The sequence below is a fragment of the Cyclospora cayetanensis genome, unplaced genomic scaffold (assembly GCF_002999335.1).
Source record: "Cyclospora cayetanensis isolate NF1_C8 unplaced genomic scaffold, CcayRef3 CcayRef3_contig_1, whole genome shotgun sequence".
Classification (NCBI taxonomy): domain Eukaryota; phylum Apicomplexa; class Conoidasida; order Eucoccidiorida; family Eimeriidae; genus Cyclospora; species Cyclospora cayetanensis.
In genome coordinates this window covers 371,771-399,247 of record NW_020312036.1, presented here as the reverse complement: position 1 = coordinate 399,247, position 27,477 = coordinate 371,771, and the positions used below count along the sequence as shown (strand labels likewise).

The window sequence follows — 27,477 nt, the reverse complement described above, 5'->3', positions numbered from 1 at the left end:
CAATGGTTGCTTTGCTATAGCAGAAATAACACTTTCAAAGGCGTAACTCTGCGTATTTCAGGCAATGAAAAGCTAGTGTACTGCACAGAAGGGACCATACCGCACTGTTCACCATTTTACCCACGCGGGAGGCACGACTCCGCACGGTGACCCTCCTGCAACACAACCGGCCAACTTCTGCTCGAAAACCCACCTCTAATAGACCCTACGCTCATTTGAACTTAAAAAAGCAGATTCGTCTGCTTTGAGTGGGCTCTAGAAGAGCACAGGCAAACCGAAAGCATGCAGTTTGTTGCATCTTTCTTGCCTCTTTCTGCATCGCTGCCATAGAGGGAAGGAAAGAACCTCCTTCCCCTCCGATTTCTGCGAGGATCTATGCAAAGATAATTCTTTTATACAGATAAGGTGCTCAAAGTGCCTCTTCCAGTGTATGAAGTGCTATTGAACGCCTCCTCAAGAAGTTTCAGCTCTGTGCAGGAGAAAAGACCTCCGGAAAACCGTGCAGGAGAAGAGACCCTGACTGTAGATTTGTATGGTTTTCAGGAAATGCCAACTTTAAAGGCGGGGACAAGGAAGAAACTCTTTGGTAAAGGGGAGGCACGCAAAGCCCGTTCTCAGCTGTAGCCCTCCACAGTGTTGTCGACCATCATGTACTGATGCAACTTGCCCCAAAGGCATCACGGCACATCGAAAGGGTTTTAAGAGCTGCAAATATCCTAATTAGCTAATCCCATATCAATAGGATATTTGAACCTACTACAGGTACATCGGGCAAGCAATCTATGGTCGCCCTTGGTGCTCAAGACCAGAACGGGTGCGAAGCTGTAGCAGGTGCAACGTGGGCAACCTCTTAAACGCCATTCGTTGTGGCTGGTACTAAAAAGCACGTTCTACAAACTAGGGGGCTGACTCATAGGCAAACGCTTTTAAGAGAACGAAGGAAGCAAATGCAATTAATGCAAAGGTATTAGAGCGGCATTTGATGCGGCGTCCTTCCCATCTGTAGCCTCAACCTTAGGGTACATTTTAAATAATGTAAGTGCTCAAAAGTTACCACGACACCATACACGCCCTCTCGGGTTCAGCGCTACGTGCTAGTGGCTCTACCTCTGAGGTTCAATGGAAGCCGTCTTGTGGGGGCCCTCTTTGAGACAACAGGGCCCGATAGGGTCTAGGGTGCCGCCATCAACAACGAATACCTAGCGTGTTTCAAACCACCATCAGAAACATAGAAAGTTACTGGTCTTGACCACACAGCAAACCCCCGCACTTTTGACTGTCCCAAAACTCCGGGTTTTTTCCAGGGGTCCAGCCCACCGGCCTCCCCTACATCGGACCTTCGTGAAGGTACCGCTTGACGGTCATCAGCGTTGCAAGCACAATTGCAGCAGCAACAAGAAAAGCCACGTAGCTCTTCCTGCCTGCACAAAGCCCCCTAATGGCATGCACGCCAAGGCAACCTATTGCTGCAGCTGCTGCTGCAGTGGCGCCGAAGACGAGACACGGCAGAAAGTGAAGGCGCCCTAGGAGCAGGAACTGCAGAGTTGTTGCAGAAGACGTATACACTACGCACGCAGAGGACGTAGCTACAGCAACTACGGGGTCCAACAGCAGCAACAGCATGGGAGAGAAGACGAGTCCCCCCCCAATCCCCACGAGGCCCGCAAGCACCCCAGTTACAAAGCCCACGAGAGGTGCAGCCAACAGCGCACACAGCATTTGCTCCGCCTCTGCTGCAGAGCTGCCTCCTCCTGCCGTTTCTGACCCAAGGCAGTCAGAGGGAGCTGCGGGGACATCTTCTAAGCACATGGGCGAGTGGGGGCCCCCCCGAGAGGCCCCCGCAGATATGGATTCCAACTCTACTGAGCCTCCTGAAGTCTCAGTCTCCAGAAGTGCTCCTCGTTGCAGCCCCCAGGGTGGGCGCCGTCCCTGGGGTTGCTGAAGCGAGCGCGCGGTACGAAGGACTCCCGCAATCACCAGTGCGACAAAAACGCCGATTTTGTAGAAGAAGCTGCAGCAGCGAACTGCCCAGCCATGTAGCAGGGCGACCCATCGAGACGCAGTGGCGGTAGCTGCAGAGCCAAGAGATGCCCCTGGATGCGCTGCCTTGAAGTGTCTTACGATAGCAAGAGAGATAAACGCTTGCACAGAGGCCCCCGCGGCTGCCGCAACGGCAGCGACACCGGCAGCAACCCCCCAACGACCCCGATCTATCAGAGCGTGGCAGGCCAGACTGCAGCAAACCACAAAGACTAGCAAGAGACATAGAAGGTGGTGCTGCGGATCCCTTACGGGGGAGGAGTGCAGCATGTGTCTGCAGGCGTCTCTAAGGCCTCGGCAGGCCGCCCCTGCTGCAGCGGAGCCACGCAGCAGAGCTCCCAACTCCTGTAGCTCCTGCTGTTGCTGGCGTTGTTCTGGCTCCTGGTTTGCGGAGAAGGGCCTCCTTGGTGACCGACCACCTTCACGTGGTGGGGGCTGCACCAGATAGTCGTCACAAGGCTCCCCCAATGAGCGTAGCTGAGGATTTACCGGGTCCATTTCCAGCAGAAAGTCTTCCCCGCGGGAGGCCTTGTCCTCTCCCGAAAAAAGACACCTGGCGCGTCTCCACCAGCCGTGAGCGCGATCGAACTGGGTGGCCGTCTGAGAGTGCCGTTGCGCTCGGACCATCTCCTCGTTCTCATCATCAGCGGCGAAGGATGAAATGTGCGTCATTTGCAGCAACTTGTCCTCTGAATCAAGGTAAACAACCAGGGGAATCCCCGCGGTGCTGGTAGGACCATCTTCAGAAAACACCGCGCTGGCCGTTCCCAGACAGTCTATGGACTGCTGCTGCTCGACATGCTGCTGCTTCTCCGCCTGCTCCTCGTTGCTGCCGCAGCTGTGGCTGTGCCTGTCGGCTGCAGCAGAGTTTGGGAAGGGGTGCAATTCCCCGGGTGCCTCCTCCGCTCCGTTAGCCAGCTCCTCTGGACACAGCCCGTGAAGAGGCTCTCTCCGCAGCAGGCTCGTGCAGCTGCCGCTGGTGTTTCTGTCCTTAGGAGCGCTGCCGTTGCTTCTGGGGGTGTGCAGCCCAGCATGCATTGAAGAGAGCTCGTCGTCTCTGGCACAAGAGGAGGCCCCCCTGCCCAAGCTGGGAGCCGCTAGGGGGCCCCCTTGAAGCATGGCCTGCGTCTGTAAGGAGACGACGTCGAATGGCTCAGTTACACGTGTCTCCTCCTCCTGCTCATACATGCGGGCAGCGGACAGGATCGAGCGACAACAGAGAAAGAGCAGAACTGCCAACAGCAGTGGGAGCAGCAGATATGGGGGTGACAAGGAGTTCACAACAACCCCGACAAGCGTTCCACTGAGCGCCATCGGCACGAGAAGATTCAGCCACATCTGAAGATGCCAAGCGCATGCACACACAAATACTTACATAAACATTATGCGACATCCAATAACGAATACTCGTACGGACACTAGAAAACCGCGAGGCAGCAGCAGCAGAATTATTAGCGCCCGAACAGGCACTCCCCGCAGAGCCGTCTAAAGGACGCTGCCATAATAACCAAAAACAGTGGAAGTCGAATGGCGGAAAATGCAAACGGGCAGCACTGAACGACCAGCAGCAAGATCACACGAAGAGCCGCTAAGTGTATCGACAGGGCAGACACCGGACCACACCTCATCGACAGCTGAGACACCATCGCGTATTTCTCTTCTGCGATGCATGTATGTTCCTGTGATGGCGGAGCAGCAGACCATCACCTAAAAAGGCATGAAACAGACAGACACACACACAGCACAGCATCCACATCCAATGCAAGTCGAGGCGGTAGCAGCAGCGAGAGAAGGAACGGCGGAGGCAGCAGCCTTGACAACCCCAACAGCAGCAGCAGGCCTAACCTTGCTTAAAGGAATAGAGTCCTTAACTCTCAGCTTGAGGGCACCCAAGAGAATGGCGAGAAAAATTGCACCACCACCAGTACCGCCAGTGGCGGCCAGTGCGCCTGTTACCAGCATCACTACGATGCTTCCGAACAAAGCAGCAAACGGAAGGGAAAAAAAGTCTCCCTCTAATCCAGCAGCAGAGCTCCGAGGAGGCGTATCGCCATCTTTGTGATTATCAGTGATGGGAACCTCAGGATGCGCCGGAGAGGAAGGAGCTGACGTAGAGGCCCTCTCATGGTGTTGTTGCTGAGTTGGCTGCTGTTGCTGCGCTTGAAGTTGAGGTGCCTGTTGAAATTCAACTTGCTCGTGGGTCTCAACCTTATGCTGTTGCGGCTCTTGCTGCTGCAGTTCAGCCTGTTGTTGCTGCTGTTGATACTCTTGCTGCATTAGCAGTTTAGCCTGTTGTTGCTGCTCTTGCTGCTGCGATTCAACTTGATGCTGCTGCTCTTGCTGTTGCGGTTCAACTTGTTGGTTCAGATGGGATTCAACTGCCTGTAGCTGCTGCGGCTCAGCTTGTTGCGATTCAACTGGCTGTGTCTGCTGCTGTTGTTGCGGTTGAAGTTGATGCTGCTGTTGCTGCTCTTGCCGCGATTCAACTTGCTGTTGCTTATCTTGTTGCGATTCAACTTGACGCTGCTGTTGCTGCTGCGGTTCAACCTGTTGGTTCTGTTCCGATTCAACTTGGTGTGGCTGCTGCTGTTGTTGCGGTTGAAGGTAATATGCCTCCTGTGATTGAGCTTGTTGCCGTTGCTGCTGCCGCTCAAGTTGCTGTGGCTGCAGAACTACCTGCTGGCGTGGTTGAAGCTGCTCTTGCGTCTCTCGTTGCGATTGCGGTGGAGTCGGCGGTGAAGGCTGTTGCTCATGCTGCTCATGTTCAGAAGGCAGAGATACACTGTGCAGTGTCACTACATCAGAGGGTGTGGAGGAGTTCAGCGTTTCTCTGGCCTCCTCTCTCGGCAGAGTTTCTCCCCCTGCGTGTGCGGCTGTGAGCGAAGGTGCTTCCCCCGAGTTTTCGGTCAAAACAGGCAGGGAGGCCCCCCCATCTGCAGCTTCCTCGAGAGCGCTCGCAGTTTCTGGACGCAATATTTCCGCTCTTTCTGGCAGAGAGAGGTCGTTGACCACAAGAGGGGGCCCTCCAGGGGCCCCGTGGGGGGCGGCCTCGAGGGTACTTTGGGAGGCCCCCAACTGCACAGAGAGGCCAGGGGGGCCTTCGTTCGGAATAGCGGCATCGGATGAAGCCTTGACAGGGCCCCTCGTGGTGTCGCGCCAGAGCTGCGGCGAATGAACCCCTGCGGCGTCTTTCTGAGCCTCCAGGGGGCCTCCTGGAGGCTCAGTGCGCTGCGCCTCCTGGTCTTCCGGAAGGGGCACGCTGGAGGCCTCATGTGCATCGAGAAGGGCCCTCAGAGGGGCCCTTATTATCCCCAAAGGGGCATGGAGGGAAGACCGGCCACCCTGCGCATGTGTGTGCAAGAGAAAGCTGGAAACAGCTGACAAAAGCACAACGAGGATGCTGCGCCTGCTCCAGTGGAATCTGGCTGCCAACATCCGACTGGCGTATTTTTATGTCTTTCAAGCTATTATTAATTCTTAGGGCTCGGCCCCCGATAGTGCTGGAACCCTGCCAGGGAAGGGGGCCCTCAGCAGGGGGTCACGCCTATCATATGCATAAATGAGGAGAGGCATATACGGGAGAGCCTAGAGTGATCCTTCACATTACAGTGACCGTTAACGCGTCATAAATGTGCTTGGCGGTGCCGATTTTCACTGGGAGCATGCCGTACAGCCATACAGGCTACTATGCAGAGAGGAGCTTGGGGCCCCCTACGCAGCCGCAGCAGCAACAACGCTGCTGCTGGGGCTGCAAAGGGGGCGCCAGGCTCCTCGAACGACGAATTATATTTCAAGTCCCTTTTCCTTTATCCCAGGAGTGGTCAACACCTCTACTTGCACCGACAGGTTTCACACAATTGATAGCTTCGACCCCTTCCTGTAGGAACTTAGTATGATCTCGCGCTGCTGCTGTCTTCTTACTAGCCCTTACAGGCACCTTCTCCGCTATCTTCTCTGGTCCTTAGAGCTCTGTGCGCAATTTGTGGCTGTATTCTCGATGGTGTCAACCGCTAGCGAGAAGGCGCTGTAGTACGCTGAGCTAGACTCAACCACTATCTGCTACAACCGTTCCTTTCTTGCTGAGACGAGAGTTAATAAAGAATTGACCGATTGCTATGTCCGTTTTTCGGTTAATTCGATTTCAGAGTAATGCTTGCTCGATACAAGAAGACGGAGTGCTTCGTACCTAGGCGCTAGATGCTAGTGCCAATTAGCTATGGATGCTCAGAGCTCATAGAGCGTACCCTAGCTTTCGCTCTCCCCACATGTTGTAAACTGTAAGGGGCGCGGGCGGGGAGACAGGGAACCTGTTCTGGAAACCACTCCACAACCTCTTTTTGTTCTGAAGCGTGTCTGGATTTGAACTGTCTCCCTACAGAAGCCTTCTACGGGGCGTTACAGCCGCACATTCATGCTTGCTTGCGTGTCTCAAGCATAGCAAAGGGATAGCCTACTCAAACATAGGTAGCACTGAAATAGCTGCCCTTGTTTCGATATGAATACAGAGTTCTTGCGCGGACTGGTTCGTGCGCATCCAGCGTTTATTTCCTACAGCAGAGGGGTATACACCCCGCCTTATTCCCTTGCTGCAGAACAAAGCACAATATATACTTATTTAGCACTCCACATAGGTATATGTACATATCCGTATATCTGCGCCCATGCATGCGTAAATGGCAGTAGGCGCATATGTGACCCAACCGAGCATGGACTGTTTTGCTCAACCACTCAGTAGAGCCACAGCATCACGGGTGTATAGCACCGACCGCGTACATTATGCAGCTCCGCCCGCTTCGCGTTCTCCTTGTTCAGCCCGCAGCTGAGACCTGAGAAGTCGAACCTCGCTGCCAACCTTTGGCGGATGCTGATTCTGCAATGTGGATGCCGACGGAGGAAGCCTCTGTGGCCAAGCCTCCCTGCAGCGCCCGGGGTTCTTTTCAAGCCTCGTTTTAGCCTTTTTGTTCTCTGGAGGTGTGGCAGATTTCGAGGACGAGAATACGAAGGCTCCAGCTACGTCCTGCTGCTGATACCCTCCAAAAGAATATACCCATATGGATGACACGCGAAGGAGCCACCCAAAGCGGACCCTAGGGGTCGCAAGGCACACACAGCAACGGAGGCTCCAGAGCTCTTCCGAGAATTCCTTGGACAGTGTGCGGCCGGCAGAGGCTTTACGGGAAAATTCCGAACTGCTCCTGTGCGCAGCTTTTCCAGCATTGAAATTAAACTACACGTGGGTGGACACTGGAAAAGAAGGGAAGGCCCAAGGATACGGGACAGCCTACCTACGCGGAGCCAGGAGGTGGCAAGGGCAAGCAAAGGAGGTGCCTCAGCAGGGATCGTACGTATGACGAGTGTTTGCTGTAGCATGTAAGCCTCAGGGATAAGAACACAGGAGGTGCGACCCAGGATGACGTTTCCATGAATGTGAAGATCGCAGAGAGTATCGCCTCTATCGTCTGTGTTGCTCATTCTAGGGAATGGGCTTTTGTCATGCTTTGTGTCGCTCTAATTGCCCAGTAGGGCAGTGCATGATTTGTTTGTGCCCAATACGGGGCCTCTGAAGCAAGGGCTGTCTGCTGGAACTCTGAACTATTGATAACAAACTGTTGCATTCAGAGTCCTCATGGGCCATACCCGGGGGACCTAGTGGCGGTTATCCGTACAGCCAGTGTAGCTAGTGCTGCGCGTCATCGCGGACCTGCTAATTCAAGGGCCCCCATCCTTCCCCCCGGTTGTGGCCAAGTGGCGCTATTGACTACGCTACGGCCTCGGCAGCGGCTCTAGAGGGCCTCCTCTGGGAATCTACGATAGAGCGTTCGGAAAGCCGCCCAAGAGAGGCTCTCCAGCATCGAGCAAGGCGTAGTCGAGCTCGCTCGAGGGTGGGGCAGGCGGCGTCGGCTTGTCAGCTGCAGAGGGGAAGGGGGCTTCTTGCCCTGCCAGCTCTTCAGCCCCTGTTGTACTGCTGAGGGTGACCGGGTTAGCCTGTGAGGCAGCGGCGGCATCTAGGGCAGCCAGATTAAGATTTTCGCGGAATTGCTGCAGGGTCAGCGGCGCAGATGCCCCTTCAGAAAAAGGGTCGGGGATCTTCCAAGCCGCGAGCACTGAGGCTCGAGGAGACAGCAACAGTCCGATGTCTGAGGCGCACGCTCAGCACAGGCGTCAGAACAGGCAGTAGTGACAAGGCGAGCAGTGACAGGAGCTAACAATCTGGTCAATGCTAATGGGGAGGCATGCCGAGGGGGGAAACCGCGTGTGGCAGGCGTGGACACAAGCGCTGCGGAAGGTGGTCGTCTTCTGTTGTGGCAAAAATAGCTACAAATTCCTCACACACCCCGCTTTAGCACAAGCGAGTGACCCCGACTAAGAGACAGGAGTGTTTCTCGGGTGTCGAGGTTCCTCGCTGCGTCCTCCACTCTGTACAGCTGCTCCTCTCTGGCGTGCGGCTGCAAGCGGATAGCAAGGGTTACAAGAGCAGCCACCGCATTAGCAGCAGAGTCCCCAGCCGCAGCACAAGAGGCAAGCGACGGAGCACACAGTCTAGCGCAGGAAAGCAGTAAAGGCAAAGATCCCCCTCTGGGGGCAGCTTTGCAGCCTAGACAACATCTGTACAAGACATGGCAGGCAGTTCCCACATGAAGTCTGGCAAAACGCAGGTTATTCGCCAAGCAGGCCGGCTAGAGGGGGGGAGGGGGGGGCGCACACTCCGCAGGGTATAGGCCTTGCCTGGAGCAGCAGAGAAGAGGCGACAGCAAAGGCCTCCAGAGGAACCGTCCGGAGGTCTCCCACACTGAGTAATTTCGAGGAGAAGGGGGAGAGGAGGAGCGCTGAGCCGGCATCAAGAGGGGGCCTCATCATCTTTCCCTCGGCAGGGAGAGACGGGCGGCTACTGCTTCTGTCTCCTTCGAAACCTCGCTGAGCTTCGGTGGATAAATCCACATGCGGCCTTCCCCTTTCCTCTAGCCACACGGCAGCAGTGGTGCCCTCCGAAGGCCAAGGCTCTAGCGCCTTCGTCTTCTTCTCCAGGAACACTAAGGGGGCCTCCGATACTTCAAAAATCCACAGTCTCAGCGCACGAGAGCAAAGGGACGCGTTGCTCGGAGTCATCACAGCCAAGGCGCACTTTGCGCGCACTCTAAGGCCACACTCGGGCTGAGAGGTATAGCACCAACTCTACAAGCTCGTGCAACTCCCAAGAGGACAAGTCGCCCTTCGGCCTGTTGAAATTATTCTCCTAGGGCAGCTAAAAGGCGGCTTCAGCGCCGAATGGGGTGTGGGGAAAGTCAGAGGGACGTGAATGCGAATGTGCAGGGTCGCAGCAAATGGCAGAAAGCAAGACTTCGAAGGGGCCAGGAGAGAGGTTATAAGGCAAAGATCACTCAGGGGGCTGATTTAAGAACAGCAGGGAATTAAACCCAGTGGAAGAAGGACCCCAGAATGGGGTGTGCTTGCCTTACTCCGCGCTGCCGTTAAGAGGCTGGCAACCCCCGCTAAGCCACTGAATGCAATGCAAAGACCACCCGCGATGGCTAGAAACCAGAGCAGCATCGTTGAAGGCCCCGGCTGCAGCAGCCACAATGCAGCACAAACCCTCTCCCTTGCGCTGTGGGTCAGTGCTTTTTTCCTGCTGACTGCTTTTCTGAAAGATCTTCAGGACCAATAGGGAACACCCTGAGGGACTAATTGCTGCAACCTCGCCGCATGGGGCTTCTCAATATGCAAGCGTGCCTTTGCAGCACTCGACATGGCCTCAGTAAGACCTGTGACGGTTCTCGAGTCACGGCGCCTTACCATCTGACGTCCTCGCTGCGTTCCCCCTAGGCTCAGCATACCGAAAGCGGCGTCCTCTTGAGGCTCGTGGAGAGACTGGTGGGGCCTTGTGGGGGTGCCGCTCGAGCAGTCTGTCGGAGCCTTGTCCTTGAGCGAGTCTCTGTTTTTTCGTCCTGCCTTACTCCAGAGCTTGGGGGCAGCAGCAGCCTCGTGGTTGCCTGTGCTTGGAGGCATCTTTGAGCTCCCAGAGGAGGAGGCCCTCAGAGTGGTGCCCAATGCGAAGGGTAGAGAAGAAAGCCGACCTAAAGTGGCAGGAGCAAGCAGTGCCGCAGAGTTGTCGTGCAGCAGAGACAAGAACAGCAGTCCGAGGGGCCTAGGGAGCTTCGAGGAAGCATTTCTGCGTTTTGCAAGCTGGCAGAGCAAATCGTCACGCAGAAAACACGACTCTCAGGAGGGGGAAGCGCACGGGAGGGAGGCAGACGCGGCAGGAGGCCTTTTACACTTCGGGGTTGGCTGATGCTGCGGGCCCTGGAGATGGAAAAACAGCAGCTGCCTGCTTGCGATGCAGAGATATAAGCAGATGGCTTCAGCTGTACCTGCGGCTGCTGCTCTGGCTTATGAGGCTTTAGCAGGACATGCCCTGCAGACGCAAAGTGCTGTACAGCAGAGCCGCCAGCAGCCTGGGGCCCTTTGTGCCAGGTTTTTGCATCCTCCAGCTGGGATTGGCTATGTGGTAGGCTATAAGAGGAGCACTGCTGCTTGACAGAGATACTTGTTAGTGTCTTTCCAGTGCAAACGCTGCTGCTGCCGTGGAAAGCGGGGAGACTACAGTTTTCCCCGCCCTGCTGAGGCATTCTGGGGGACTCTCGCAGAGCTGTATCTTTTTCAGCATCCTGCCGCGGTTCATGCCTGTAGAGCTGCTGCTGCGGCGAAAAATGCCCAGCGGAGGAAGTTTCTGACCTGGAAATCCCTTCTTGAGGCTGAATGGCAGCAGTGGTACCTGCACTGTTACTGTTGAGGCTCCTGCTGGTTCTCCTGCTCCGCCTGCTGCTGCTGCTGAGCCTGCTATCCCTACTCCTACTGCCGATAACGCTGCTAGGACTGCTCTCGATATTGCTGCCGCTACAATTGGACCGGTTCCTTCGTTCACTGGAGGGCGACAGCTCCGCAAATTCAAGAGGGGAATGAAACCTTTCGAACGCAAAGGGGGGGTTCTCCACCTTTTGAACTTCGTCCCTAGCGGCATTAGGTGTCCTCTTAAAGCTAGGCCCACCTGTAAGAGGTGGTTTAGGGGAAGATACACCCTGCATTGTACCTTGAAGGTGGAGGGAGTTCTTGCTCTACAGCTGTGGGCGCAACACTGCGGGAGTGCCCACCATAGCTATGACTCACGAACACCCCCAGAAAACCAGTCTCATCAATGCTTGTAGGGTCCCAAGCTTTGGTTCCGTATGCAGCCGAGTCAATTCGGCCTATTTGTTTGAGGGCCAGCTCGGCGTCTAAAACGGGCGCATCGAAAAAAGCAAACAGCATGACATACCACAGGGGATTCAATGTCGCAGATGGCCTCCACTAAAAATAGGCCACGGAACTTGAGGTTAAACAGAAAATGGTGTCTGAGGGGTTGTGCTGCCTGTGGTATACCCAGCGGCTGTTCGTGTGGGGCAGCAACTGCATCAGCGGCAAAGCAACGAGCACGGTGGGACTTTCTCTATTAATATGCTTGGAGACACTGAGAGTGCTCATTTAAAGAGAAAATGCGAAAAATTAATATAGATAATGTGTTTGCAGCTCGCATTTCAGTGTTGCTTTTGGCAGAGAGCGACAACTACGGGGTCACTTGTGCCGTTAGGGGTTCTCGTGCAGCTGAAATATGAGAAAATAAATCTTCAACATTCCCCCAAATCATGCTGAAAGTCATACGTTTCGATGAATGTGCCACGATTGTAGGGTATACCCGTTGCCTGTTCCATATGTGAGTTCCCTGAACGAAAACAAACTTCCGCAAAGGGCGCTTGCTAGCTTGTGCCGCATGAACTTTCCGAATCTTCTCATGTGAATAGCAGCTTCTGCCAGAAACACCATACCACGCAACGACATGTTATCGCCTTGCCGTGATTAGTGCTCCCTGCGCAGTTCTACCTCTGAAAGGGACAGGCAATTGTGTGGGCTTGGCCTGAAATTCTTGCGCAGCGGCGAAATAAAAGTGCGGCGGCATCATGAGGGAGCAGGATGCGCTTGGAGAAAACTCCGGAACTCGTAATAGGGAACAGAAAACACCAATCTCATGAGAGTACCTCACGTACATAACTCTTCATCGTTGTGGGGACGCATAGAGGGCTTCACACTCCACTCATTAGCGGAAAGACCAGTTAAGATCGAAGGCTCAGAGTCAGCAAATATGCAGCTTCATCCGCTGCTCCTCGCGATGTCATTATGTGTGACTGTGTGACTTCACGTGTTCTCCTTAGAGGAAACGCAGATTTGATGTGAAAGGCGCGAAAAAAATTGCCACTACAGCCGCCTATTTGGCTGCATAGAGCCACATATTTCTGTAAAGCGTAGCTGCGTCACTTTGAATCCCAGTTGTCTCTACAGATGGTAATTATTGACCATATTGCAATATGATTCTTAACTGTGCGACCATCAAGCCCTGCGATACTTGGAGTCCAAATTATTCACGCGATCAAGAGAAATGGTAGGCAAACGAGTTCTAGGCCAGAACTGGCTAGCCACGGCTAGGCACAGCACATCACGCGGCCTGATTCCTATGGGCGTTGACACCAAGAGCCTCGGTAGCTCTGCCTGTGGTGACAGTGCGGCCAGTGGGTTACTCATGCAAACGGCTCACACAGTTATGAGATTAGAAGACGTCTCTGAACCACCAATGAACCCACTGGCTTAAGGTTATTTTCGGCAACAGGCTATTTGTGAGTCCTCTTGCCACCTTTGCGTTGACCCACGCGGCCTGCAGCTACGCCCTTCCCTCTCACGTTCCTTCCCTTTCTCCTGTGAGGTCTGTGTGCCGGCATGGACTTGTTGCTGTTGCGCGCCTTGTTTTTGAATGAGTGGCCATGATTTGGCTGTATTTGTTTCTGCTCCTTCTCATTCCCGAGAAGCCACTTATCAAATTCTTCTTCTGCTTCTCCCTGGGCAGCGCCAGTCCGCCGGGCTGCCTGTCTCTCCTCCTTCCACTTATCGATAGCCTTTAGCTGTATGTTCCGTTTTCTCGCCTCTTCTTGTTCTCTAACCAACTGGTGGCCGCTTAGTTTGTTGAACTTCTTGTTCAACCGCTGGTTCCTCTTCTCTTCGAATTGGCGTTGCTGCTCCTGCTCTGCTGTAATGCGGGCCCTAATGCGGCCCATCTGCTGCTCTGTTCTAAGCATCTCTGCCAAAAAATCAGGTGGCCGGGAAAACTGCAAGCCTACAGCGCGCAGGCGCGCCAAGGCGATAGGCACGGTGCTCTGCAACTGACGCACGCTGCACGGAAACGCGCGACACCACACGCCAGCCACATTCGAAAAACAACTATGTAGTTCGACGGAAAGCAAGAGAGAGAAGGCGAAAGACGGTGCCGAAAGCCATCAAAAGCAACAGACAGGGCACCCACCAAGCAGGCTGACTGACACCCAGCTGCACCGTGCGGCAACAAAAATGGAGGAAGTTGCAGAGATGAAACAGCACCCGTCGCATCTTGCTACGCTATGGTGCTCTATGCAGCCAATACTAAAGCTTAGAATGACTGCCGCTGCCCCTCACAGGTCCTGTATGCGTCTATGGCTTTGGCCTATCCCCCTCCCTAGGTAGAAAGGGAGAAACATGAAGAGTCAACAGCAACACATGAAGACTTACAAGCTGGCCTCTCGCTTGAGGTCTTGAGAAGCATCAAGGGGCATAGAATCGCTTGACTCCTCTTCCCCAACGCCCTCGGGAGAGACAACAATCGCCAGAGTCTCCACGAAGGGCACGCGACGCATTCCAGGGGGAGGCGCATACTTTAGCTCCTCCAGCTTTTGCAACAAACCTGAACGCGCCAAGCGGCCCAGCAAAGCGCCTCTCACAAGAAAATACTGCTGGCGCTGCCACGGTTGCTGCTGCAGCTTCTACTGCCACTTATGCGAGAAATGCACAGGGATCACACAAGTCCTAAACCGGCGAAGGGCATCCGCTAAGCAGATATCGTGACGGCAAGGCGCAGCACATACACAGCATACAGCAGCAAGGACCGCGATAGCCATCCGAGAGAACACACCACGAAAGAATACACGGGCTTCCTACCTGCCTCGTCGCACACCGGTACTTCATCAGCCCCACTTTCCACGCGTATCGGCGATGCGGCAGGGGCACCGGAAGACTTGCGAGCTGCGGAGAATACGCAGCACGTCGAATCAGCACAAATGTTGAAGGTCTTGTGAGAAAGGAGTAAGAACTCCCAATGACTGGGAAGGGCCCCGCGGGTTGCATCCACAGGAGACGGAACCAGGCCCCTGTGACGAGGGGAAAACCAGGGGCGGTCTTCGCCCCTCCAGTCGCCTTAGGCCAGTGTGATGAGATCCCCCGTTGGCTCTATGGACAGACAACAAGTAGAACCGGATCACATTTAGAGCCTTTGCGCACCTTTGCTAAGAAGTCGCTCGTTGGGTTGCAGCTCATAGCCCAGGGCTTTCAGTCGGCTCAGGTCTTCAGGATCCGCCTCACTCTCAAGGTCTGCACTTCCTCCAGAACTCTCCTCGTTCGAAGCGTCACTGCCAGCATCGCCAGAGTCGCCAAGGGGGCCCTCGCCAGAAGCCCCCCGTCGGTGCTTTGCGCGAAATCGCGCCAGAAGTAGGGCCCGCATGTCGTCTGCAAACTCGTCATCCTCGAGAATTTGCAGCTGCAGCCTTTCTAGAGTAGCTTCATCTAGCTCAGATGTCACGGGGGACTCCTCAGGGAGGGGGGCCCTCTGAGCCTTGAGAGCTCCCTGCTGGGGCGCTCCGCGAGGGCCCTTTGATGGCATGGGCTGTCTGTCCTGGTGGCTGCTGGGGGCTAAGTTGCGCAACGGATATCCCCAGGGAACTGTGAGCTGAAGGAAAGAAGGAAGGCTTGTCGGTAGGTAGCTGCCTGCTGCCTTCGGATGTGGCGGGCCAAGGCAGCTACTGTACAGGGAGGCGGAAGACGAGGCAAGGAAGATCCTCTGGAGGGGCGCTTGGATGATATCAGAGCACCAATTCTGTGGAATTGTAGCAACCCGAACGGCCGAAGGAAGAAAAAGCCTCGGAAAGAGCAGCGGCGCCACAGCCCCACACGCGTTTAGGCCTGAGGCCACCACTGGCCAGGGGCCCTGGGGAGGCTTTTCGTCAATTTACGATCTACAAGACCATCAGAATCTAGCTAAGTAGCAATGATAACGCAATTTTCCTTTAAGAGACCTCATCGAAAGGCTTTGGCTCTCCCTTTAACTTGGGCGTTAGTAATCAGTAGGAGGCATAACTTCGCGGTGGTGTAGAGCGCCGCTAGTGCTCCAAGACATCTAGGCTCTTGTTTGCTAGTTACTTCTGCCACCCTTAGTCCATGTCTCGATAACCCAATGTATTCGGGGGAGTTTCAGTACCGCTCTGTGGAGGCGGGCTTGTAGCCGGGTTCCTGGGTTGCGACCAGCTGAGTGCAGCTTCGCGGAATCTAGATATTTTCCCTCCTCCACCAACGTGTCTGTTGCTTTTCTTTCTACCGACATTCATTGGCAGCCCCGTATAACCCGTGCTGGGGGCTTGACTCGTACCGCTTTCAGTGATCAGAAAGCTGGTCACTCGCCTGAGGTCTCAGGCGGCGTCGAGGGGCACAGAATCGCTGGACCTTTCTCGTCCCACGCCTTCGGAGGAGGTAAAGAAGTAATTAAGTAGCAGTGCTGCGAGGAGAAAGAAAACAGTAGGCTTAGAAAGAAGGAGCCCCCCAGTCTTCCTCCACCGTCGTAGACTTGGGCCGTTTGCGAGCGTGGTGAGACACACGCCTCCCTTATCTGAAAGGCTCTCTCTAGGCTCCAGAAAAATGGGGATTTGCCCTCTAGATTCATCTTATGTGGAGCCGTTCGCGTATCGGTGAGTGTGCGGCCTCTTGAACACAGTGCACTCGCACCACACAGTGTATTTGGGAGCACAGCAGCTGCCTATCCACACACTGCTGGCTATAGGAAGCCCTCTGTGGATAGGTACGGTTAGTCACCACATGACAGTCCCAGCCGATTGTTGGCCCTTGGATAAATGCTGGATCTAGCGCCCTTTCTAACCCCGGCACAAAGCCGTATGCCCCCTTGTCAGTGCAATATGTAAAAGCTTCTACGATCGAGGCAGGCCCAGTATTTAGTCGCAGTGGACCCAACTAGTCGTCGTCTCTGCGATTACAGAGCCTTACGGGGTATAGCTGTAGTAGAGTCAAACAGCTAGTCACTTAGGCCGGCACAGCCTGGGAAATTCAATCAATTGCTGTTCGCATGCGTGCCTTTTGTTCCGCTCACTCTATATGCCCTTGACTGTCCCTGCGACCTCCTTCGTCTTTCTGCGCTTGATTTGCCATCCAGCTTTTCTGCGCCTCATCTTATTCGGCAGACTGTTGCTGCTACTCCCTGTATCTCTACACTGTGAATGCATGCACCGGTACATTCAATTTCCAGGGGGCAGTCTTCCTTAGCCCTACACAGTTTGAATCATTGACGGCCTTTGAGCTTATTCTTCCAGAAGGTCGCTCACACGGCACGCAAGCATCCAGATAGCTACCACATTCGCTAGCAAAGCAGGCTACATAGCAACAGAGAGCCTTAGAAAGCCGGAGGGCACTGGCTGCAACTTGGCAAAAGGATAAGAAGAGCATGGAGAAGCAGCGCGCTGGGCTGCGTGGAGAGCGGCGTAAGCAAACCCCTTGCAGGTCTCCCTTGGGACCTCTACAGGGGCCTTTTTACTTTCTTCCGGGCTATGAAAGACCCAAACGTGAAAGGACAGCATGACGCCAAGTGGCAGCGTGTAGACTGGTAAGGGCGGCATCTGCTGGAGATTGGGCTGAGGCAGCATTGGCAGGAGCATGCGCAAAAGTAGCATTCTCAGTACCGTCACATAAAGCGCAACAAGTTTGGTAGAAAAAGCATCCACGCAGAAAATAGGTCGCACACCAGCAGCACACACTTACCTCGAGAGCACTTGTAATAGGCGAGGAAGTTGGTGCCTGACAGAACCACGCCCACTATTGCCATCATAGTCTGCAAGGACAGTAAAGGCGCATCTGGCAAGCCAGATGATGAAGCTGCCGCAAAAGGGATCACAATGCAAAGGCGGGGGTCGCCGCTGTGGGACGGACGGTGCAAAGTCTGCAGACGGCGGGGAGGGGTGAGATTCTCATTCCATGACATTGAAATAAATGCTACATGAAGGAGAGAAAGGGGAGCAATCGCACCCAAAGGAAGTCTAGGCTGATGATAGAATTGATGCAGAGGGCCACCCACAGCAGAGCCCACGCAACAAGACCCCCCCAAAACACGCGGTAGTCCATTGTGCAGATCCGTCTGCCCTCCTGAGTACAGTAGCAACAGCATCGGGGAGACACGATGTGCCAAGGCAACATATTCAATGGCAACAACGACTGGCGATTTGGAGCTGGACCTCCCGGCCACGTCTGGTTACCCCAAACATAGACGCCAGAGGACTGCGAACAACACACGAACTGCAACAACAGCGGCAACATTGCTGCCAAAAGAGCTTACAGGCGCTTTCTGAAAAGTCCACTCCCCGCTTCCATCTGGAGCTACGTGGTGTTGCCAGCAGAGGCCCACAAGCTTCCTGAAGAAAGAACACATGCAGTTCGCCAAACAGGCACACACGGTGAGTACATAGATGGCTGTCGCCGCCCCGCAGAGCAAGAGCGCAACCACGCAGAACAGGACCCAAGCAGCCCACGCAGCGGCAGACGGAATGCAGATCAGTATTAATAAAGCCATGGTGTCGCAGTGTAGGCCAAGGCGCTTTGATGTGCGGCAGGCAGCAAGTGGCTGGCGCACCTCCCCGACACATTCTTTACAGTCCAAAAGTCCAAAGACAGGAGGACGAGCGTAAGGATAAAGGAAATGACAAAGTCGGCGTCCCCGTAAGAAAATCCGAAAAGGAACGACCCAAATAAATAGCTGAAGAGCAGGTGCAGAGGGGCACAATCCGTGGATAAGCTAAAAATATAGGGGCATGCAACTTTTAGGTTGCGAGGGCGACTTGCAAATGTGCTATATACGGATATGAGCATTTCAATCCGCAAAGTAATAAAACCGCGGAAACATTTTTATCTCCTATCGAGCGCTGTCCCTGCATCGATCTCGCTTCTCCCTCTAAGGCGCATTTCTGCCTCTCTTTGCCCCCCCTTTTCTTCCGTCTCATTATCTGCATCGGCCCCTCCCTCTCATTTTCTGCATGCGCATCTAATTCGCTAGGCATACAACAGACTTTCTCCAGATTCGAGGGCGAGTGACAAAGACAGGCCATTAGCGAGGCTGCCGACCCACCTAATCAAGGCGAGGACCTTGAAGAACAAATGGAAGAAGCATACACCGGGATGCGCTGCTCCTTGAAAGAGGTCACTCATAGGAGCCAGGATGAGGCTTCTTGGACCGGCAGTACCATCCGTGGAGGCCTCCGAAGGATGCCCAACACGAGCAGGGCCCCCTGTTCGTGCTTCAGTGATTCGAGTGAGCTGTCCAGACACCAGACTCTCACTGTCCGCCTTCAGCGGCAGCGGGGGAGGAGAATATCCTTCCTCCAAGTTGATCATCCCGTCCTGGTGGATATTTTGACACTCCTGGTGGTAGTCCTCGTGTATGCTGCTGCGGTAGAGCCTGCCGGCTGAGGCGGCTGTTGTGGTCTTTCGCGTGCTGCCTCAGTCAAGTTTCACCTCGCTCGCTTCTAGTGTGAGTTGCCCCCGATTTCACACGTGTGTCTGCAGAGCGGCGCATGACTGGAGCTCCGCAGCAGCAGCTGCCACCGCTTTGGCCAAATGCTCCTGTCCCCAGTGGTCCAAGTACTGCCTGCTGTCTGCTGCCTCAGGGGTATCACATACACTGGTTTCAGTTGCTTGTCGGCATTCTCAACTTGCAAAAAGCACTCCAGAGGGCTTTATGTCTTCCTGGACGGCCATTAGGGTGACGTAGGCGTGGGGCCCCCGAATCATGGGGGCCCCATGGGGGCCAGGCGGTCAGTCGGAGGATGGCTCACTCGACTGTCTACTCGTGTCTGCCCGGATTTCGCGATTTTTCGTCCATTGTAAAGGATCCCATTCGGCCTGAATCTTGCTGAGGCCTCTTGCAGTCTCTGCTGCTGAGGAACCCCGCTGTATTCGCGAGCAAACGGCTGAGGAAGGGGGAACAGGGGCCCTTACCGGCGGCCCTCTAGGGTCCCTAGGGGGGCCCTCCCTCTGCGCTTAACAAGGGGGAGGCACGCGCATGCAGGGCCCCTACATGTAACGCGTGACTCCGCCACAACCCCCACCCGATGTGTCTCACAACATTTGGTGTACTATGGGTTCTGTAGCCCTCCAGCAGCAGCAGCTTCTTCTGCAACTCCCCCTGCTGCTGCTGTTGTTTTTGTCGCTTTCCGTCGAACACTGCACGGCCTTTCGACTGAATGGGCCCTCCCTAGGCAGCGGCACTGCTCCGCAGCAAGGAGGTTTTCCGCCTCCTGAGCCGTGTGCCCTCAGGAGAGGGCGCACTTCCTTCGAGAAGCTCGCCAAGAGACCAAGAGGCCTCCGACGTCTGAACAGAGCAGAGACATTAGCATTAGCTGCAGCCTCTGGGATTCCTGCCCCTCCCACAGTTGATCCAGCGACTGGCCATGAGCTCAGTACCGGCGTGCTTTGGGAGATGGAGGGGACCCCCAAAGCCAGATGGCCTTCTTCACTCAGCGAAATAGCAATCTCTTCCCGCCAAGCTTCTTGCGATACAACTGGAACTGCAGCCCCTAGTGTAGCTACAGCATCAGGAGCGACAACCAATGGCAGCACTCCCTCCAGCCGCCTGCGACTGACACTCACCCTGAGTAACAACCATGTATATGCCTGCATCACAGACAAGTCCCGCCAGCACACATTCGCCTTCGCCTCTTCACGAGACAACGCTCTCAAGGATTCCCTCCCTTTGGTCAAGAGGAAGAAGGGCAAGCCAACTTCCACTGCTGCTGCCATGGCTGGGAGGTCGCTGCTGATGCCGCCGTGTCTGCTCTAACTGCCCCTCAAGTTGCATTCGTTGCAAGCAGGACTACACATCCTCATTCTGCTCTGGTTGTTGCAGGATTAGTGGCAAGGCCACATGGAGGCACGCTGCGAGCAGCAGCTGCCGTGGGGGCCCTTGTAGCCGCCCGAGGCCTAAAGGCGGGAATTAATAAAGTGTATTTTGATAGAAAAAAATACAGGTAAGTGCGAGAGAGGTTTCTGGGCTCTACTGAAGGGGCCTGTAGCTCGTGACTCCACTACCTTCCAGAGGATTCGGGGCGACCCTCATGAATGGGATCGTCCACTCGTTTAGTTACTTGAAGAAACGTATTTTTTGGTGTATCTTTCGTGGCTCTCAGATATGCCGGAAGGGTCGCTGCACTGGCAGACGCAGCTAGAAGCGCGGGACTAGAGTTTTAGGCATGGAAGTGCTACCCGGCATGACTGCAGGAGAATGGCATCGTCAGTAGTTCCTGATGGCGCTAGACCCCACGTCTGTGGCTCCATCGTCTGGAATTCCTGTGATCGTGGCCTTAGAGAGCTAGTCCTGCTATTGCAATGCATGGCTGCTCATCCAGCAACAGCAGGCAGCGAGACGAATGATTCTAGGCCCGCTATGTAGCGCCATAGATTTATTTCCATTAAACCCTATCGCACTTAGCCAGCAGCCCCCTTAGTCGTCTGTTGTTGCCAACTTTATTGGCTTAGAGGTACAACACTGCTCTGTAACGACTTGGAAGCTCTTGAGGGAGTAGCTCCTACCCCGCAAAACTCTGCAGAACAGCAGTTCTGTGTGATGGGCCTGCAAAGTTGCTTCATATCCCAGGCTTCTTGTTGCAGCGTTTGGGAGACTCTTAGGGTTTAGAATATGTGCTCTTGGCGAAGTGTCATAGACGCACAGTAAGGTGGTGAGGGCTCTACCAGGCTAACGCCCATACGGCGAGTAACATTCACAGGTTTCCGCTTGCCTAGGCGTTAAAAGACAGAATACATAGCGTTTCCCCGTTTGCTCAAGGTAATAGTAGACACAAAAAACAACAGAAAGAGGGAGCAACAAAGTTTCAAATGGCAGTGATGGTCATTCAGACCAATGTGTGGACAGCCGACCTGTGAGGTAGCCGAATACCGGAGGCCCCTGAATGCCGCAGGGCCCCCAAGTCGGAGGGGCTTCGTTCCATCGAATGGATTTTCAGCTTCGCACATTTGAACCCTTTTATCAGAAGAACTTAGAGAGGGGACAAGAGACAGCATCGGACGCCAGGGCAGTGCTTTAGCACAGGGTCTCTTCAGGGGACCGGTGGAGTCCATTAAGGTATCGTCTTCCGCACTTTCATTTCTGAACCTTTCGTCTTCATCAGGTCGGCAACTTCCTCTTGTATGTATTAATATTGCTGGCGCATTCTTATCCAGTGGGGGTTCTGGTGTCTCAGCTTTCTCTCGGGTGTCCGCCGACTGCACCGCTGGCTGCAGCTGCACAGTTCACCCCCAGTGCCTTCCTCTTACTTCGCGTGCAGCCTGAGAGCCTCCACGACCTGGTGACAACAAAAGACTCGAAATACTTGTGTCGCTAAACCAAGCTCCTAAGAGTACTAAAGGCAGGCAGCCGTAGAAGAAAGCAGGGACTGCAGCAGTCTCTGGAGCCAGACAGCAACAACGAGAGCAAGCACATTGGTGTCCACAGGCCGAATCCCAGGCAGTATGAGGGCTGAGAGACACACTCTTTGAGAGCATCGCGCGTGGATTAAGAATCTCCGCCGACGCCCCCAAAGGACCTCTTCTCAACGTGTACACACAGGCCTCCGACCTGTCTCAGCCATGAGTTTCTTGGAGCAAGGCTCTCATGAAGGGCCCCCAACAAGCTGGCGGCGACCAGCTGTCGTGCTTAAGGGCAGGGCAGAGTCTCCAGCGCGCCTAAGCTCGGAGGCGTCGGAGGCAGCAACTGTCGCCACTGCAGCTACAGCGAGCACGGGGAACACAGCAGCAGCAGCAGCAGCAGCGGTAGCCATGGCCAAGCAGCGTCAGCACCTTCAGCAAGAAAAAGAGTTCTTGCAGAAGAAGCAGATGCAGCTTCGGGAGCAACACGAGCAGCTGGAGAGGGACAGGATGTTCCAGAGTCAGCAAAAGGCCTTCCTCGAGAAGGAATTGGAAATTTCAGACATCTCAGATCCCCTAGGCCTCCCCGCAGAAGGAGGTCTCCAGAAGCCTCAACGCTCCAAAAGACAAGAAGCGAACAACTTTGCTGGGTTGCCCGTCTCCAATTACATTGAGCCGAGTTCCCCAACGCCAAACGGTCCTGCTCACCACCAACCAGTGAGACTCCCACGTACTTCCACAGGAAACGCAAACGTCTGTGCAGAACAGGGGCACCAGTGTGAGCAAGTCAAGCATCAAAGCGACGACGAGTTGGTGGAAAAGCGCACTGGCAGCAAGTCGCTAAAGCAGCTGTTGGGGCCGCTTCTGTATGCGGCGTACAAGCGGCTGCAAAACAAGAACATCATGGAGTCCTCTAGTATTCCTCCCGAAGTGCATTGCCTGTCACTCCAGGAGGACCGCGTGAAATCTGACGTAGTGCTTGTGAGCGTTTCGGCTCGGGAGTCGTGTTCAGTGCGGCAATCACCAGATTCAGATGCAACCGCCGGAGCTACAGCAGCCCCCATCCAGAGGGCTCCTACTGCGGAGCAGCAGTTTCACCCCGGCACAGTTAGCCGCGGCAGCAACACAGGCAGTGGAAGGCCTGAGTCTTTTCCATCGGCTTCGCTATGTTCTACGGAGAAAACAAACTCCCTAGAAAGCAGCGATTCTGCCGCGTTAGTGTACAATCAATGCGGTACCGAAGAGAAGGAAGCCCCTAGCCATAGTCCCCAAGCCCCCTGTCGTCCACTAGGCTGCGGCACGGTCGGCTTTTCTCAGACTGCCCTGCCTGTAGAGTCTTTTGAAGGCCGTGATTCAGATGAGCGGAGCCTCTCCGAGGGTATACCCACCGACGCAGGAGCACGCAAAACGTCGGAACAGGTCCCATGTAGGGATAGCTCATTTGATTGGACAGAGAGCTTGAATGTTGGCGATCCAAAGGAGATAAAAGCAGTGCTCCTCCCTTCCCTGGGTAGACGTTCAACCGTGCTGGACTGGGGACAGTCAACGGATCACCAGGGAACAGCGGAAGACGGGGTTTCTGCAGGATGGCTTGACCCCCATGACAGCCAGCATGGCCTCGTGTCAAATATCTACGAACTGCAGGCTCTTCTGGCAACTGCAGAGCAGCAAGTATGTTTCGTGGAGTCTCAAGGGCTGCTGCACGCCGGCGGCGTAGCATAACTCACTCGAGAATTATTGGACATGTTCCCCTTTAGTGCGAATTCCAGCCTCCTCTCTGTGTCTCTCTCCCACTCAACAGATCCAGCTCTCTCGTTATGACGGTATCTACGTTGTCTTTCTGATACGCAGATTACTCAAAACTTCGTGGGTTGTCTTCAAAGAGAGATGGCTTTGCGCTACCTCAAGCAAGAGCTCCTCAAACAGCAGCATCGGCCCTCTGTGACCGCCTCAGACAGAGAGGTTCCCCCCTTGAGGTTGACGAAGCATGAGATGGAGGCTGACACCTCTGAGCAAATGCAGCGCAGGCTCCGAATGCTAGAAAACGAAAGAGAGGTATGTGAGCTCAGCAGAAAAGCTGTATTCCTGTTTGGCGATCCCCTTGAAGGTTTCCTTTTCGGGTTCAGTCATTCGTGAATTTCCGTGCATTTTCTCGAAGGCTGAAAAGGCCTCGTGTTATGACGGGAGAAAATAGCTTTTGTTTCTCTGTGACGCGGGTTTGTGCAGTACCTGAAGGAGGCCCTCAAGAGGAAGCACTTCACTGAGATGGAGCTGAGGACGAGGCTCTCCTCTGTGTCTGCCCTAAATGAACAGCTGCAAGCAGAGGTATGCATTGAATGGGTCTAGAGATTTTAGATAGAGAGATGTGAAGGGCAGAGCATAGGGGGAAATTTTCGCCGTGGACGTCTGGCCTGTGTGCTGCGTCGCAGGCTGCCACTTTGATGTCATTCCATCGACTCGCTGAAGCACATGGACAGGCGGCAGCGGAGAAGCTGCTGCTGCAACAGGTAGAACTTGTGTGTTTTATTTGGGTGGTCTTGCTGTTACACGCTCAATGGGTCTTGGTGTCACACTCTTCTCAGCTGGTGTTGTTGCCGATGCTGCCTCTCCCTGTGATTTCCTTTTTGCTCACACCCTTCCCAACTGTTTCGAAGTTCGTCCGTGCGTGCTCGACTTGCTGAGTCGCTGGCGGAAGCGTTGCTGACGGCTTCTGCGGTGCAGCTCCGAGCCCAGGCGGAGGGGCAGACCAGCCGGGTCAAAGAACTGCAGCGCTTGCTCAGTAGCAGGGAGGTCCAGGTGTCCGCCCTCACAGTACGTATTCAGCTACCAAGTGCCCTTGAAGCTTAGGCTTGAGTTTGCTAAGACCTGAAAATCATTTGTTTCTAGGTAGCGCGCTCAGGAAAACAGTCCTGAGCCACTGCAATGACTCTGTGCCGTTGTTGCTGCTGGGGCGCTGCCACAGAAAGAGCTCTACAGCTCCCGGCGGGCGTTGGCAGTCGTCGCCACCATTCTGAGGAAGACCCCTTTAAAAAAGACTTTTGAGCCCTCGCCCTCACTCCTCAGAGGAGAGCGCAGCACGCAGACGGAGGATAACGGCCGTGTCACACTCCCGGATTTTGACGACCTCCCGTGAGCTTGCTGAGCAGAGAGCCAAAAGGGCCCGAACCCTAATAAGGGATGACTCTTGGGACATAAGGGCCTCTCACACATTGCACGCAGTCTGTATCGAGGTCCAGAGGTGCGTGTGTCTCTTTGGGCTGCAGGGATACCATGTGGCGCCGACTGGTAAGGGAAACGCGAAAAGGGGCCGAAACTCTTCGTTGGGTACCACTGGAGCAGCTAGAAACTAGCTTAGCACATTGCCTCGTGTATTATTATGAGCTGAAACAGGAATCACAGGAGCCAGAAATAACGTAATTCGTGATACTAGGGCGAGTCACGAATGCCAGCTTGATCTGTCCGTTTTGTGGTTTCGCTCGGTTGCCTTCCCCTCAGACAGCAGTCCCTCCACGTCGCTGCACTTCAGGTGCTACGTGCATGAAGGCACAGGAGAACGTTTCGCTGTCTGCGCATAAGAGCATAACACAGTAAGACCCCGAATATAGTCTGACTCGCTGTTCTCTAAGTAGGGCTTGCACCTCTTACCCATCACCCCCAAGGAGGGGCAAGCGCGCAGCCAGCCGTTGTGGTTTTCTTGTGGGGCTTTAGAGACAAGGACCGCAAGCCACTGGCACCCGAGGCCTTTGGGATCGTCCAGGAGAGTACAGAAGCTTTGAACTCTCCAAGCGAGGCCTACAGTTCCCGGCAGACCTCCGCACAAGCGCGCCTGCAACGCAGCGGCCTTCTTTCAGACAGCCTGCAAAGCTTTAGAGCGGTACCTGGCACCGCTAATTCTGTTATGAGGTTCACTGTATGCCCCTCGCAGGGCTATGAGCCGCAGGGTGATGACTCTGTGGACACCGCAGTTGCTGCTCTCAGCAATGCCAGGTCAGCCCACGATTCTGCGCTTTGCTTAGCTACCTTTTTGTCCACCCTGCCCCTGGTGGCTGCTAGCTTTGCCTGTTGCTGAGGTCCGGTGCTTCTGCGGGGAGCTCGATAACACCCGTACACAAACCGAAAGCTATTACCTCGAGAGGAGTGACCTAGCTCCTCTGCAAAGCACCAGGAGCGCTATACTCCTACCAGTAAGAGGCTCCATGTTCGTTGCCGTTTCTCGGGTTTGTTCTTTCTTGCCTATCAGAGTTAACAAGGTCTTGTTCACGCGGCTGTGCAAGGGCGTCTACCTGTACGGCCACTTGGCGGTATTAATGAGACTCAGTCCATCAGGGGAGCTTCAGGTCTCGTTTGAGGGGAAGGATTACACGGCTGCGGAATTTATACGCAGTTTCGAGGTAGGACAATTTTTCCATGTGCCTGCTTTCGGTCTAAACCCAGCGTTTACATACTGTTGTGGCCCCTCGGTATGGCTTCTTACTTATCAAAAGCTGCTTCGCCCTCTCGCGCCCCTGCCTCAAAGGCTAGTTCTTCGGGTTCTTGTCTCTCCCTTGAACGACCACGACACTCAGTCCGTGGTATGTGGGGAGTGTTAACCCATGTCTCTCGCTGTTGAACCCCGAATACGTCGCTCTCTTTTCTCTTCCTCAGGAAGAGGAGTTCCAGTATCTGACGACCAAGCAAGAGGAATCAGGGCGCGCCTTATCCCTTGAGGTCTGCCCAAACAGTGCCTTGCCCGTCGGTTTTTCCAGAGACCACAGTCAAGGCCTTGTCCACAAGCAGCATAAGCAGCGCCTCACCAAACAGGCCCCGCAAAGCCCTATTAAGTCGGAAGGGAGACGCTCTTTTTCAGAAGGGAGAAAGAATACTTCTAGAAGAGGCAGCACAGCACCAGCAACAAGGACTCCTAAAGGCTCTATGGGACGCACTGGCAGCCGGAGTGGAATTCAGGAGGCTGCCACATGCAGGCTGGTGTCACTCCGCATCGCACCCCGCTCCCCCTCCTTGTCTACCCCCAATGCTGCGGCACAGTATTCTTCAGAGTCCCTCTCAGGCCACGACCGACGGGCTTCGCGCCTCGCTCTCCCCGTCCCGTCGGATCCACGAAAGGTGGGGCGTGTCTCACAAACTAAAGCCACTGTTTTCAAGGCTGCTGAAGGCGCAACGCCAGTTGCAGCTGCGTCAGCAAAGTCATGCAGTCTAAAGGCAACCGGTACTTCTCTTGCGAACAAAACTGCGTCTCCCTCGGGGTCGCTCCGAGGAACGGCGCAGAGGCACAGGCTCCGGAGCTCCTGCGGCTCAGCCCAGCAAACTGCCCACCCTCGGAAAGAAAGTGCTGCAATCCGTCAGGTCGCCGGTAGCGGGAAAGCAGCAAGCCGGAGGGGTGGTGTGGCTGGAGGCCTGGTGGGGCCAGAGGTCCGGAGAAAGGTGGATTCCTATCAGCATCATGGCAGGTGATTCGCTCAAGCACAGCTGCATGATACTTAGTCGTAGATACCACCTGGAAGGTTTTGAAGAGAGGGCTCTCAAATTCCTGGAAGCTTCGGAAGTTTGCTTATCGCGAGTTTCGCTTTTGACAATTGGGGTTGGGACATAGGGGCGGCGTGGTGTAGCTCCATAGAGCAGTAGCTGCGCTTCCTGGTACATTCTGTAGGGTTCGTGGACTTCAGCTCACAGAGACTGGACTTAATCTTGTTAAAGGATTGCCGGTGTGGTAACATAGTACCGTCTATTCAGTCGATGGCATCAGTAGCTGTTACTCGTTAGAACAATGTCTGGCTAGCCTAAATCGAAAAATATGCCCTGAGAAACCACCTTTGACACTCTTCTGGGCTTCCGCGAAACTTCCAAAAGCCGTAAACTGCTATACTG

The 27,477-nt window shown here is 54.7% G+C and overlaps 5 protein-coding genes across 5 annotated transcripts; 2 read left to right on the top strand and 3 right to left on the bottom strand.

Moving 5' to 3' along the window:
• Positions 1-1,326: 1,326 nt before the first annotated feature.
• LOC34620193 lies at positions 1,327-3,999 on the bottom strand. The gene is made up of 5 exons (XM_026336530.1): positions 3,913-3,999; positions 3,664-3,747; positions 3,129-3,378; positions 1,653-2,780; positions 1,327-1,376 (listed from the first exon to the last, which is right to left on the bottom strand). Exons 2-5 carry the CDS (start codon positions 3,742-3,744, stop codon positions 1,327-1,329), a joined length of 1,509 nt encoding a protein of 502 aa, XP_026192315.1. The 5' UTR covers positions 3,745-3,747; positions 3,913-3,999.
• An 8,735-nt stretch (positions 4,000-12,734) lies between these two features.
• On the bottom strand, positions 12,735-14,806 carry LOC34620195 (probable rRNA-processing protein EBP2). Its single transcript, XM_026336519.1, has 4 exons — positions 14,418-14,806; positions 14,089-14,249; positions 13,663-13,834; positions 12,735-13,290 (listed from the first exon to the last, which is right to left on the bottom strand). The coding sequence occupies exons 1-4, from the start codon at positions 14,804-14,806 to the stop codon at positions 12,735-12,737; spliced, it is 1,278 nt and encodes a 425-aa protein (XP_026192304.1).
• Positions 14,807-16,752: 1,946 nt separating this feature from the next.
• On the bottom strand, positions 16,753-17,770 carry LOC34620197 (Golgi apparatus membrane protein TVP23 homolog B). The gene is made up of 4 exons (XM_026336510.1): positions 17,537-17,770; positions 17,230-17,346; positions 16,966-17,035; positions 16,753-16,838 (listed from the first exon to the last, which is right to left on the bottom strand). The coding sequence occupies exons 1-4, from the start codon at positions 17,768-17,770 to the stop codon at positions 16,753-16,755; spliced, it is 507 nt and encodes a 168-aa protein (XP_026192295.1).
• Positions 17,771-18,982: 1,212 nt separating this feature from the next.
• Positions 18,983-20,439, top strand: LOC113147112 (50S ribosomal protein L18, chloroplastic-like). The gene is made up of 4 exons (XM_026336503.1): positions 18,983-19,076; positions 19,452-19,964; positions 20,099-20,219; positions 20,379-20,439. The coding sequence occupies exons 1-4, from the start codon at positions 18,983-18,985 to the stop codon at positions 20,437-20,439; spliced, it is 789 nt and encodes a 262-aa protein (XP_026192288.1).
• A 1,395-nt stretch (positions 20,440-21,834) lies between these two features.
• On the top strand, positions 21,835-27,372 carry LOC34620198. Its single transcript, XM_026336492.1, has 10 exons — positions 21,835-23,283; positions 23,527-23,667; positions 23,839-23,937; positions 24,042-24,119; positions 24,334-24,442; positions 25,003-25,113; positions 25,272-25,599; positions 25,853-26,003; positions 26,257-27,009; positions 27,307-27,372. The coding sequence occupies exons 1-10, from the start codon at positions 21,835-21,837 to the stop codon at positions 27,370-27,372; spliced, it is 3,285 nt and encodes a 1,094-aa protein (XP_026192277.1).
• The last annotated feature ends 105 nt before the right edge of the window (positions 27,373-27,477 follow it).